We start from the raw sequence: 13,545 nt of genomic DNA, 5'->3' as shown, positions 1-13,545 counted from the left end.
CCGGGGACCGGCGGCACCGGGGCCGGGTCCTGCGGGCTGGAGCGAGTCAGGCGCCCGGATAACGCCGAAAAGGGGCTGCTACAGCCAGTGACGGCCTCCCGGGCCCTCACCAAACCTTCCCTTTGACAGTGAGGTCTGCCCCTGCCCCTCCCACCCTCAAAAGCCACAAAGAACATTTAAAAATGACAGTAAAGTTTCTTAATTAAAAAAAAAAAAAAATCCATCTACACTGCTGTACATATACACATTACTTACATTACAAAATCCCAGAGAAATATTTGCTGTATCAGCTACGCTCTGCTCATTTCCTTTCCCTCTGAAACAGCTCCCTTTGGGTCAAACACCATCCAAATCTGTGAGCAATTAAATAACCGCTACAGATATTTTGCAGACTCGTCTAACATCACGCTCCAAACCCACACCTGAAATAGTGACAGTATTGGACAGGATTTTGTCTGTTACTTGTGTAGCTTTATCAAACTCCATGAAATTAACTCACACGTGAATTTGTTCTGCTCCGATTTTTACAGACTAACAAAAATAGGTCTTTTGCTCTGTCGTATAAAGAGCTCGGACAATCTGCCCAATGTAGAAAGCAGTTACCACCTGGCATAATCTGGTAATAACAATATACAAAAATGATACCAGTCAAGGTGCAGAGAGAAGGAAAAGATCTGGCAATACGTTAAAAATAGAATACAAAGGCTCACGAGTTCTCCAGCAAAGGTTTGCTTGCAAGGTCACACATTACAGATGTATTCACAATGCCAGAAGTCCAGAACACGCTGCAGGCTGCAGCACAGGAATCCAGCGTCTCTCTGGGAGATGGTAACTGTTCCTGTAGAGAGCAGCGAGTCTGTGCTGGAGGTCTCTCACCTTTGGGAATAAGTGTCCATTTAACTTCTGCACAGGAGCAGAGGAAGAACAAGTTTCATCTCTGCATAAAGTTTTTTTCCAAGGCAGCGGGAGTCCTCTGAAGGGAGTGGATATTGCGTTTCACCCGATCTTCTAGGGTGGAAGTAGATGCACTCTCTAGTTTTAAGCGACTGCAGAAAATTGAATCAAAGAAAGATATTAGAATCCCTTTCCAAACATGACACCATTTCTAGCAGGATTCACCACCCCCAAGTCATCTACCTAAGTTAATCTAAATAGAAAACAGCAAATTATTTCCTATTAAAGTCTGCAGTGAAAGAACTTAATAGCTTTTAGTTTGGCTTGTAACAGATTCAACGCCTTATTTAAGGTCAGTGCTCAGAAATACATTGTCAGTAGCTCTCAAGTCTCCTCTGTCTTCCAAATATAACTAACTGTTAATTACAAATGCATCCGTCACAGGGGACTTGGTTGCTTTCTGTGAAGCAAACGAGGGAAAAGCAATGTGTTCCTGAGCGGAGGGCAGCGGTCCTCCGGGAGCCCGAATGCCAGAGCCCATGCTGTAAATGACTACGTTAGCTACAGGAGAGAGAAGGGATCCTTGTGACCACTCGCTTTCTTTTACTACTTCAGATCACGCTGCCGTGCTTTTCTGAATGATCTCCTCATGCCCATCTCTCTCTTCAAACAACAGGCCAATAAGCACAAAGTCTGTTAGCTCAACCAGTTGCTTCTACACAGGGAAACACATAAAAATCTCTCTCCACAAGAGATTTTGCTCATGGAGAAAACCTATTGTGATTTATGTGACTCCACCCTTATGTGATTTATGCCACCCTTATGTGACCCCAGCTCTGGGCAGCTTCAGGAATTAAGTATACATTCTCCTCTGATTAATTTATAGAGCCTGGAGAATACTATGCTGCAGCAACTCCAAAATACTTTCTACTGCCATAGGATCTTTCTTACACACCCCTGCACCTTCTGGAAGGCCTTGTGCTGCTGAATTTCCTTTGCCTGCCATGCGGGCAGTCCCTTAGAAGGGACTGTAAGTTACCACCTGTGTTTAGAAATGGTCTTATTTCTTGTTGAGCACAGCTTTCAGTCTCACAAGCTCTTGGCACACAGACTCCCAGTGGACTTGCAGGCCTGAAACTGTTGCAAGCTCCTAAAAACAGAGAACTTTTAAATGTCTGCATGTAAAACACTACTAGGCATCTCAACAGGATGGCAAAAAAATAACTGATTATGGGTTTCTGAGTCTGACTACCAAGGTCATCATAGAAATAGCTATCTTTCAGGTTAAGAAGAGAATTTGGGAACAGTAGATGTCACCGGTTCTACTGTAAGACACAGTAGACATGGATCTTACACCATCATCTGAAACATCTCAGCCATTGAGGCCATCACTCACTCCTCAGAAGCTGTGGCCTGTATTTCCCTTAAATGAAAAGGCAGATGATAAAAGACACTCACTTGAAGAACTTCCCATCTCGGGAGTCGAGTTTCTCCAGTTCTCGCTCCAGCTCCTCCTCCTTTCGGTGTTTCCTGAGGTTGTTTGCTCTCTCCTCTTCCCGCCACTTGGCATTTTCCATCATTTCCTGGCGTTTACGCTCTAGTTCCTCTGGAGAGATCTTTCTATTTGTGCAGAAAACACCACTGCTGTGACTCAATAGCATGCTGGGTCCCACCCCCCTCTTGCTTTCCATTCTTTAAGATGATTTACAATCCCCCAAATTAGGGGTGTTTAACATGGTTTTTTCTTTGGTAGCCAATCAGCAAAGCTTGTACGTACAAGTCTAAATGTTCTGCTTTACCAAGCCCCTAGCAAGGATCTGTTTTCTCCCTCTTTTCAGCCTTCTTGTTTTTAATTGACTGGTAAGATGATGCTGTCAAGGTCACATTTTCCTGATGACAGTGAAACAGAATGCTTCTAATTAACAGTCCATGGGACAAAGACTGACTTCACATTGCTGCCTTGCACAGTGACGCGAGACACATGGAAAACCAGCAACCATGTGAATTGGTTTGGGAAGCTGTCCAAGGTGTTAACTAACAATCAAGCTCAAGAGCACCAAACTGAGCACTTCAGGACTCTCTGTCTGACTTTCTGGACATCCGATCCAACCTATTTTAATTAACAGAATAAAATTTGGTTCACAGATTACACCCAGCTGTTCCACAATCACCAGGGCAACTTCCATCCAAAAGCACAGGGACAAGATCTTGCTTACCTCGTGTAACCTGGAGTATGCTGTCGTCGGTAGCTCTTTTTAGGGGAAGGGCTTCTAGCTCTCCCTTTCTCCTCCCGATTGCTATGTCTGCAACCCAGAAATAACCTTATTAGGACAGATGAATATACATTATCACACCTCTAAACTTTCCCCAGATTTTTTGTATACATTCTGAAACCGAGACGTCTCCCGTAACTGCAGGACTGTTACCTGTCCACTTTGAAAACAAATTCTAATGACCCTTAACATACTGTAAATTTCCATCTATTTTTACTCAGATTTAATTATTTCGTCAGCAAACAATAAACACCTGGTACCTGATTTTATCAGCATTTAGTAAAGATAATTCAACAATTATAAACACTTTTTAAAGAGAATCGGTGGCCCAAATAAAGCACAGTCACAAGCAATACCTAGAGTGTGCCTAGAAAGAGGGTGTCCCAAATGAAAAGTGCAATTGCAGACAGCACGTCCCCTCCAGGAGCTATCCTGTGTGCTTCTGCACTCTTGCACAACTGCTCAATTCCTGCCTTTACACCCACAACTGAGCAATAATGTGGCCAGAACGCTAAAGCGGTAGGAGGAGACTGAATAAGAGGGATTTGGATTCTAGAGAACTCCCCCACCAGCAGGTCTAGGTTTACATTATCCAGGTTAGCCACACTCACTGTTTACTGTGTCTAGAAGGAGATCTTGACCCCCTGCATCCCACTTGTTCTGAATTCTTCTTGCTAGAGCGTCTCTGAGGAGAGTGGGACTGGCTCCTGGACCTGGAGCGATCCCGGTGCTTGTGGGGGGCCCTCTCCTGGCCGGCAGCTGGAGAGCTCCGAGACCTGTGGCTCTGGTCAGAGTCTCTAACCTGGAATTCAAAAGTGTCTTTCAGGAGAGATGTCTTATGAGAGCACAACAACAATGTGAGGCCACAGAGGAGACCTCAGACTATGCTGACTGCAGGAAGGAGTGTACATTGTGGTTTGCATTTACTTATCCCACTTCCTAGGTTCTTATTAACACCTGTGTCTAAAAAGATTATTTCTGTATCACGTTCAGTAAACTAAACTGCCAAGACAGTCAAGCAGATTATTTAAACAGATGTGTGACTCTGAAGAGAAACTGAATAAAACTTAACTTGAATTCAGAGCAGACAAAAGCCCTACCAGGATCTGAACAACTTTAGTTTCAAGGCTTAGATGGCTCCAAACTGAATATGAACTTTATTATATCACGTCCCCCTCATAATCCTCTTCTCGCCGGTGAAGCAGTCTTGCAACAAACTGCCAAAACTCTTGCTCTTCCCTAGCTCAGGGCACTTGCTACTGAAAGAGCTGTGCAAAACACACGTACTTACCTGTAAGCCATATCCTGAGACTTTGGAAGGAGCAGGTTTCCAGGAAGAACTGTTCATCCTCTTCTGAGACCTAAAGAGAAAACCGAATAGTACTTTTGAAGCAGATGAAATTCAAGAATACAATATTTTTTAACATTAAAATGTCATAAAAATAATGATGCAAAAACAATGAAGTAACATATAGAGACATTTAGGCAAATTAAGAGCATTAATTAGAAAGATAAAACTCAGAGAGGATTAGAAAAAGTCATGAAAAATAAACAAATTAACCCGGAAACATGGTCTTTTTACTACAAAACCTCAAAACATACTTATTTTTGCTTCGGTCCTCATCACTGCTGTCACTTTCACTGCTAGAACTGCGATGTCGATGTTTCTTGTGCTTCTTCTTCTTCTCTTTCTTCTTCTTTTTCTCCTTTTTATCTAAACTGTTTTGCAGCTATAAAGCAAGACACCATTTCATTAGTAACAATTACTGTCTCTACACTTGGGCAGTCAGTATCACAAGGCAGAGTAACAGAGTTCTCTGTGGAAAGGCTCCTGGAACAAAACCTAAACCAATTAACAAGGTCTTCCCTCAAAACTAAAGAGCTTAATGGAGTCTTCCCTAGTGTGAGTTTGGTGTTAGTGCATGTCAAATCCCATGTCTGCAATCACTCTGTAGTATTACATCAACAATTAATCACTAGCTAAAAAAAAAAAAAACACACCAGAAGAGCAAGAAGAGTAAAATAACACTGAACTTGAAAAGAAGAGAAATTAATTCCTGCCGAGAGACTGATACAGAGCCTTGTTCTATTATATCAGGATTACAGAAAGCTGAATTCATTCTGTTTTTCTGTGAAGAGTCAGGAAACAGAACTCAGTTCTTTATCCTAAATTATACTAATTTTGACCTATGATCCTCTCCTTGGTTCAGTGTATTCTGTGCTTTGAGTCTGAAAGGAGTACTGAGATACACCTACCAATTCTTTGATTTTCTTCATTTTAACAGGATTATTCAAAACCTCTCTCTTCTTTTCCTCCTCCTTCTTTCTAAAGCAGAAAAAAAAATATTATTGAAAAAAGGATTTTAAAACAACTGAAAATACTGTATTTTCATGAAAGACACCAATCAAGTGCAAGCTCTAAAAACATATAAAGCAGGAAAACAGGCAAATTTTGTACATTCAGCAAAATAGATCCAACTAAGGAGGAGTCTGCCCTTTTCTTCTCCATTTAAGAGTGCAATTAGTAGGGTAAGGAAAAATTTGTTGTTACGATCGATCTGCCTACAACATTAATAAATGCCTGAACTCTCAGAGCAGACCAGATATATTCACATACACGTAAAAGGGTGAGCTAAGCTGGTAGAGACAAATCAATATGGAAGAACAACCTTTGCATTTATACGTATTTAACAACTAACAGCTAGATGATCTATACGATGATCATCAGCTCGTTCAGATCACAAAATCTTAGATTTGAAATCAAGTCAGCAAAATTATCCAGAAGCAGCAAAGTGACTCAAATATGTTATTTGACGTTATGTTGCTGAGTCTAGAACACACAACCAAAATCCTACTAATCGTAAGTGGCTGGTGACCTCTCTGCGGCCAGGACTGCCAACTACAGCCCAGAGCTCACAAGCAGGCAGACATAGCTTTGAGGAACAGACACAACAGCAGTCTTTACAAAGACAAATAAGACAGCTCTTAATGAGCTGCTAATGCTGATGCTTTGCCTCATCTGCTACTGCTTTCAGCTCCACATTTAGTACCTTATCATGAAAAGTGGATCCTCCCGGATTTTGTTTGCCATATCTAGGACAGAATTGGCACCTGTCTTGGCAAAAATGGAGCCTGGGAGAAGCCCTGTCTCATTGGAACAGCCTGCATCCTTGTCTTCTGTCTTCTCAAAGACATATTTGTCCACAGGGCGACCCATAAGATATTCCTCTCTGTTCACCATGCCGCCAGGACCCTGGTACATCCACTCCAACTTCTCTTCTCTTTTCCTATTGCAAACAAGACAATCTTATTTATGCTTCTCACAGTTCTAAAGTTACACTGTAAGTGCACTGGCAATTACATTTCATCATCAGAAACATTAAACCCATGGCGCTCTCAGGGGCACTGACAGCACCTGTACCACCTCACCAGACAGTGCTCGCCCCCAGAGGACTACAAGCACTGGTAACCACCGGTCTGGAGGGCACCAGCCCCACCTCACCTGACGGTGCCCATGTCCTCAGCGTATCGCTGCATTTCCTCACGCGCCCGCTCCTCCTGCAGCTCCCGCTGCAGCTCCTCGATCTTCTTCCGCTCGGCTTCATGTTTCTGCTCGGCTTTCCACACCTTCTCCACATTGCGCAGGGTCTGCGGGTGCCAGCTCTTCTTCAGGTTCTGCAGGAGGGCGCAGACAGCACCGGGACCGTTCACACAGGGCCGCCAAACCCCGCCCGCCGGTCCCCACACGCCCTCCCTCGCCCGGAGCCACGGGCAAGGGCCCGCTCGGAGCCGCCGCGCCGCCCCCCACCCTTGCGACCCCGCGGGCGAGGCCCGCAGAACGGCACACGCTTCCCCGCGCCCCACCGAGGCCCGCTCGGACCCACGGCCCCGCTGCCACAGACGGGGAACGGCCGCAGGCCCCGGCCGACCCGCGCCTCCCGGGCCCGCTGCCCGCCTGGCAGCGAGCCCGAGCCCAGCCCGGCACCCGGAGCCCCGGGACAGACTCGCAGCCCCGCCCGGCGCGGCCCGGCTCCCCGGGACCGGCACCCTCCTCACCAGGTCGCCTCCCCCATCGCGGCGCGGCGCGGCGCCCGGCCGAGCGCTTCCCCGCGGCTACCAGGCCTGCACGGGCGTCATCACCACGCGCCGCGGCGCCGCCTCTGCCGCGCCGCGCGGCCCAGAGCCCTCACTTCCGCCGCGGCGCGGCGCGGCGCTGCGGGCAGGCGCCAAGATGGCGGATGGCAGCAGGGCACGGCCGGCCCCGCCGCGCCAGCCGATGCGTGCCCTGGGGAAACAGGAAAGAGGGAAAGCGCCAGCCTGAGCTCCCCGGCTGAAGGAGCAGGTTGACCCGCGTGCGGCACACGGGGCGCCGCTGTCCCCGCGGGTGCGGTGTCCCCGGCGCCGCCGGTCCCGAAAGGGCAGGGCCTGGTGCCGCTGTGAGCGGGCCTGCGGGTTGTTTTCTTTCCCACACCAGCGGCCGATACCCCGAGGGCCGGCGCTCAGACTGGGGCGGCCCTGAGCGAAAGCTCTCCCGTGCGCTCACCCCGCTGCCTTCATCAAGGCCGGTCCGGGGCTCCGTCGGCTCTGGGGGCGGCCCGGGCGGGGTTAGAACCGGCCACCTCCCGGTTCCCAGCCCGGCGCGTTGCCCCTGAGCCGGCTCTTCCCGCCAAACGCCTCCCCGACGCCTCCCCGCGCCGGGGGCGGCTCAGGGGTAGAGCGTCCGGCTGCGGGGCCGCAGCTTGCCGGTTCGAGCCCCGGGGACCCCACAGCCGTACCCGAGGCTGCGGCTGCCCTTCAGCAACCCAGCCGCGGCCTGCTTTCGACATCACAGCCCCAGCTCCCTTCAGGGAACGCTGCAGCAGAGATGCCCACGTCCAGGAAGGCATTATCCTTGCTCTTTACCAGGACTAAACTACTCAAACAGGAAAAACGAGACCAGCAGCACCTCTTCTCTGAGACAGCTGCTTTGTCTGTACCTGCGGTATTCAGGAGAAGAGAGGGAAGAATGTCAGACTCCCACTTCATGCTTGGCAAAAGATCATCGAGTCATTTCCAAGGCCTCAAAAACAAAAAAAGTCATCAAGTGATTTCCAAGGCCTCCTACTCTTCCGGGGCGTAAGAAAGTCTCTCCCTAGTCTGCCTGTGAGGAGATGCTGGAAGAAGAAAGGGTGAAAAAGCAGCTAAAGAGGGGGCACCTGGAGTTGAACCAGGGACCTCTTGATCTGCAGTCAAATGCTCTACCACTGAGCTATACCCCCTGGATCAACACCTTCCACAAGGAGATTTCAAAAACATTCCTAGAGAGACAGACAACTTTTTAGGTCCACTGCTTACATTCCTGTCCTTCACAGCCCCCTGTGCTGCACCTTCATGGGCCTGCCAAAGGCTGTACACGGAGTTAAATATAATAAAGTATGTTAAATATTATTATGACCAAGAATTAAGAACGGAGACAAGTACACACAGACAGGAAGAAGTTTCTCACACACTGCACAACCCCTGCAGTTTCCTAACACTCAGAGCCTCAGTACCTGGAGTGCTGACGCTCAGAAAGCAGCCTTCACTGCACAGCCCGAGCTCACGAGCCCCAAGAAGAGCTCTCCATCTTCTTTCTGTGACCAATTTTGGCAAAAGGAAGGGGGAAGGTGAAGAAAAGAGGGGGCACCTGGAGTTGAACCAGGGACCTCTTGATCTGCAGTCAAATGCTCTACCACTGAGCTATACCCCCTGGATCAACACCTTCCACAAGGAGATTTCAAAAACATTCCTAGAGAGACAGACAACTTTTTAGGTACACTGGTTAGACTCCTTCACCTGACAGCCCCGTGCATCTTAATGGACCGGACAAAGGGTGAACAGGGAATTAAATACAATAGACTATGATAAATATGATTACGACCAAGAATTAAGAACGGAGACAAGTACCCACAGACGTCGAGTAGTTTCTCACACAGTGCACAACCCTTGCAGTTTCCTAACAGTCAGAGCCTCAGTACCTGGAGTGCTGACGCTCAGAAAGCAGCCTTCACTGCACAGCCCGAGCTCACGAGCCCCAAGAAGAGCTCTCCATCTTCTTTCTGTGAAGAATTTTGGCAAAAGGAAGGGGAAGGAGACGAAAAGAGGGGGCACCTGGAGTTGAACCAGGGACCTCTTGATCTGCAGTCAAATGCTCTACCACTGAGCTATACCCCCTGGGTGCACACTCTCACAAGGAGCAATACAAATAACTTCATCTATTACGCTCAGGGTTTATGTCCACTGCCTAGATTCTTCTATGTGGCAGCACTCTCTTTTGCACGCTAATGTACAAGCAAAACTGTGCACAGAGAGCTCCTGCAGACAATCGGGAGACAAACGCACACAGACAGGGTCTCATTACGCACACAAACTAGATCCCCAGCACTTTCCTCATTGAGCAAAACAACGACTGCTATGGCCACGCAACGACCGTTGCGTCTTTGCTTCATCACTGGCACGGATACTGATTTTCACGGGAAGCGTTTAGTGGAGTGCTCAGTAGCTTGAACACGGAAGCCGAGAGACCTGCCTTCCGTGCACAGCACAAGCACAGCGGATCCAAAAGTGAGGAGGAACGCTGCTCGTACTTTTCCTGGAAAAAGCACAACCCAAAGGGGGCACCTGGAGTTGAACCAGGGACCTCTTGATCTGCAGTCAAATGCTCTACCACTGAGCTATACCCCCTGGATCAACACCTTCCACAAGGAGGTTTCAAAAACATTCCTAGAGAGACAGACAACTTTTTAGGTCCACTGCTTACATTCCTGTCCTTCACAGCCCCCTGTGCTGCACCTTCATGGGCCTGCCAAAGGCTGTACACGGAGTTAAATATAATAAAGTATGTTAAATATTATTATGACCAAGAATTAAGAACGGAGACAAGTACACACAGACAGGAAGAAGTTTCTCACACACTGCACAACCCCTGCAGTTTCCTAACACTCAGAGCCTCAGTACCTGGAGTGCTGATGCTCAGAAAACAGCCTTCACTGCACAGCCCGAGCTCACGAGCCCCAAGAAGAGCTCTCCATCTTCTTTCTGTGACCAATTTTGGCAAAAGGAAGGGGAAGGTGAAGAAAGAGGGGGCACCTGGAGTTGAACCAGGGACCTCTTGATCTGCAGTCAAATGCTCTGCCCCTGAGCTATACCCCCACCTCGGCAGCACTGCCAGGTACGGCTCCTTGCGGGCAGTCACCAGGCGGCTCCGCTGCATTCCACTGCCTGCGCTCACCGCACCGGCACTGCTGCCTCTCCTGCACAACCGACCTCGCCTTACCCCTCCTCTTACCTTAAACGCCACCCCCGGTCTCTCGCCACACTTGCAGACAGGCTCCTGGGGGCCAAGCTCATGAATTCCCAGTTCTTCTTCTCTAAAATGGCCCATCGTGCGGAAGGAAAATACGTCAAAACACCGACAAAGGCACTCGGCTGCACCTCTGTTCATTCTCGGGGTGTGCCCTGCCCTTAGAGAGCACACCAGCCTCGATGAGGAATTGCCTGCCACAACACCGCCCACGCTGCCCACAGCCTCTCTCTCTTCCCCAGCTGGCTGCCCAGGGGCCGGGGACAGGGACAAACAAACGCCCAAAGCATTTCATCCAACTAGCGTGCCATGCCCGCCTCGCAAAAGTCTTCACGGCTCAAAAATCCAGCACAAGCTCTTCACATACATCAAGGGAGAACACCTTTATTTTAGTGGTGGCTCCTTACTCACAAGCAGGTCTCTGCATCTCTCCCCAGGCCTGAGGAACAGCTCCTTCATCAGCACTGGACTGGAGAGACGGTCACCGCTCAGAAAGAGATCGACTTCAGCCACAGGTTTGGAGCGCTGCGGTGACGGCCAGAGCGCCCGCTGTACCCTTCCGCGGGTTCCGGGTCTGCTGGGAAGAAGCCACAACCGCTCGCCTGCTCCGGGAACGGCCTGGAGAGAAGAGAGCCGCCCTCAGTCCATCCAAGTCCCTTTCCAGGTTTCCCCTCCCCACCTGCTGCCCGTGCACAGCTCCCGAGTATCCGGCAGGAACGTCTCAGAAACAGTTTTTAGGCCACAATATTTTGCACATTCATGGTGGTTAGGCCAAACAGCTGTTCAAAAACACCCAGATTCATTTTTACGTGACTCAAGCAAAGCATTGCACTCCAGACAACCCCACCTCACGAGCCGTGAGTAGGACACGTACCTGCACCCCGCAAACTCCTGTTCACGTACCTCTGTTCCACCTCGCAGCCATGGAACGAATCCACTAGCCAGCCCTCCCTCCGTGCACGACCGCAGCGCTGCAAGAAAGAGAGGAAGAACCAAAATCGAGGACTGAAACAGGCTGCAGTAACGGGGCTAGGAGAAATCACGCAGGAGCCGGAGGAACAGGGCACATCTTTGAGGAGAGGCAGATTTTTGTGCCCACTGCAAAGTGTTGCATTCTAAAGCGATTTGGAACAGGGCTGTACAGAGAAATAAGCCTGAGAGCTGGCTCCATACTACTCAAGTGCCCGGCAGTGCAGCTCCTGCTTCCCTACAAGCATCTCCAGCAGCAGAAAAGGAGGAAGTAAAGAAGATGTGGAGACAGGAATCGTTACATCTCGCAGGACAGCTTCACCTGATCATCCCTGGTACATCCACCCCAACTTCTCTTTTCCTACTGCAAACACGAGCATTTTCTTTTCGATCACAGGCTTCTCAAGTGTGACGGAGTTTCAGGCACTAGCCTCTGAAGGTGAGAAACATCAAGCGCGCATTTCCATAGAAAGGGAAACATTTTAGCCTCAGACACGTTCAACTCTCGAGCCCTGGCAAGAGAACTTTTTATTTAATGTGAAGCTATGTGTCACAGCTACAGAAAGACACAGCTGATATTCAACTTAATGAATCTCTTTCATTAAGTTCATCTTCATTAAGGAAGAAGTAAAGGACCTGCCCCTTCTACATAAACGGTGCCACGTGACTAATTGCCTAATGACACTTCACCGCCCGCTCGTAGCAGAGCCGGGACAGTTACAAAGAAAGCCCCAGGCCAGTTTCAAGAAAGCTTCCCTGCGCACAACCTCCTCCGGGCAGAAGACAGCAACAACATCGCGAAGACGAACACCTACCTCGGGGGCACCGGCAGCCCCCGCAGCCCCTCACCGGAGGGCGCCCACGTCCCCAGCGCATCGCCACGGCTCCTCCAGCTCCTTCCGCTCGGCCCCAGGCTTCTGCTCGGCTTTCCACACCTTCTCCACATTGCGCAGGGTCTGCGGGTGCCAGCTCTTCTTCAGGTTCTGCAGGAGGGCGCAGACAGCACCGGGACCGTTCACACAGGGCCGCCAAACCCCGCCCGCCGGTCCCCACACGCCCTCCCTCGCCCGGAGCCACGGGCAAGGGCCCGCTCGGAGCCGCCGCGCCGCCCCCCACCCTTGCGACCCCGCGGGCGAGGCCCGCAGAACGGCACACGCTTCCCCGCGCCCCACCGAGGCCCGCTCGGACCCACGGCCCCGCTGCCACAGACGGGGAACGGCCGCAGGCCCCGGCCGACCCGCGCCTCCCGGGCCCGCTGCCCGCCTGGCAGCGAGCCCGAGCCCAGCCCGGCACCCGGAGCCCCGGGACAGACTCGCAGCCCCGCCCGGCGCGGCCCGGCTCCCCCCGGGACCGGCACCCTCCTCACCAGGTCGCCTCCCCCCATCGCGGCGCGGCGCGGCGCCCGGCCGAGCGCTTCCCCCGCGGCTACCGGGCCTGCACGGGCGTCATCACCACGCGCCGCGGCGCCGCCTCTGCCGCGCCGCGCGGCCCAGAGCCCTCACTTCCGCCGCGGCGCGGCGCGGCGCTGCGGGCAGGCGCCAAGATGGCGGATGGCAGCAGGGCACGGCCGGCCCCGCCGCGCCAGCCGATGCGTGCCCTGGGGAAACAGGAAAGAGGGAAAGCGCCAGCCTGAGCTCCCCGGCTGAAGGAGCAGGTTGACCCGCGTGCGGCACACGGGGCGCCGCTGTCCCCGCGGGTGCGGTGTCCCCGGCGCCGCCGGTCCCGAAAGGGCAGGGCCTGGTGCCGCTGTGAGCGGGCCTGCGGGTTGTTTTCTTTCCCACACCAGCGGCCGATACCCCGAGGGCCGGCGCTCAGACTGGGGCGGCCCTGAGCGAAAGCTCTCCCGTGCGCTCACCCCGCTGCCTTCATCAAGGCCGGTCCGGGGCTCCGTCGGCTCTGGGGGCGGCCCGGGCGGGGTTAGAACCGGCCACCTCCCGGTTCCCAGCCCGGCGCGTTGCCCCTGAGCCGGCTCTTCCCGCCAAACGCCTCCCCGACGCCTCCCCGCGCCGGGGGCGCGGCTCAGGGGTAGAGCGTCCGGCTGCGGGGCCGCAGCTTGCCGGTTCGAGCCCCGGGGACCCCACAGCCGTA

At 51.7% G+C, this 13,545-nt stretch overlaps 1 protein-coding gene and 5 non-coding genes across 7 annotated transcripts; all 6 read right to left on the bottom strand.

Moving 5' to 3' along the window:
- Nucleotides 1-197: 197 nt before the first annotated feature.
- Nucleotides 198-13,040, bottom strand: CWC25 (CWC25 spliceosome associated protein homolog). 2 transcript variants are annotated; one of them, XM_072885895.1, is made up of 10 exons: nt 12,824-13,040; nt 6,670-6,842; nt 6,218-6,454; nt 5,424-5,493; nt 4,770-4,897; nt 4,459-4,528; nt 3,779-3,969; nt 3,111-3,197; nt 2,353-2,514; nt 198-1,046 (listed from the first exon to the last, which is right to left on the bottom strand). In XM_072885895.1, the coding sequence occupies exons 1-10, from the start codon at nt 12,839-12,841 to the stop codon at nt 932-934; spliced, it is 1,251 nt and encodes a 416-aa protein (XP_072741996.1). In that variant the 5' UTR covers nt 12,842-13,040; the 3' UTR covers nt 198-931. The 2 variants fall into 2 exon arrangements, with proteins under 2 accessions (XP_072741996.1, XP_072741998.1); XM_072885897.1 differs by lacking the exon at nt 12,824-13,040 and adding an exon at nt 7,224-7,334.
- TRNAC-GCA (transfer RNA cysteine (anticodon GCA)) lies at nt 8,354-8,425 on the bottom strand. The gene has a single exon. It is a non-coding gene; the product is annotated as a tRNA-Cys (tRNA).
- Nucleotides 8,824-8,895, bottom strand: TRNAC-GCA (transfer RNA cysteine (anticodon GCA)). The gene has a single exon. It is a non-coding gene; the product is annotated as a tRNA-Cys (tRNA).
- On the bottom strand, nt 9,288-9,359 carry TRNAC-GCA (transfer RNA cysteine (anticodon GCA)). The gene has a single exon. It is a non-coding gene; the product is annotated as a tRNA-Cys (tRNA).
- Nucleotides 9,798-9,869, bottom strand: TRNAC-GCA (transfer RNA cysteine (anticodon GCA)). The gene has a single exon. It is a non-coding gene; the product is annotated as a tRNA-Cys (tRNA).
- TRNAC-GCA (transfer RNA cysteine (anticodon GCA)) lies at nt 10,266-10,337 on the bottom strand. Its single transcript has one exon. It is a non-coding gene; the product is annotated as a tRNA-Cys (tRNA).
- Nucleotides 13,041-13,545: the final 505 nt, after the last annotated feature.

This window comes from Ciconia boyciana, chromosome 22 (genome assembly GCF_034638445.1).
Source record: "Ciconia boyciana chromosome 22, ASM3463844v1, whole genome shotgun sequence".
Lineage (NCBI taxonomy): Eukaryota > Metazoa > Chordata > Aves > Ciconiiformes > Ciconiidae > Ciconia > Ciconia boyciana.
This window is presented reverse-complemented; position numbering and strand designations above follow the sequence as displayed.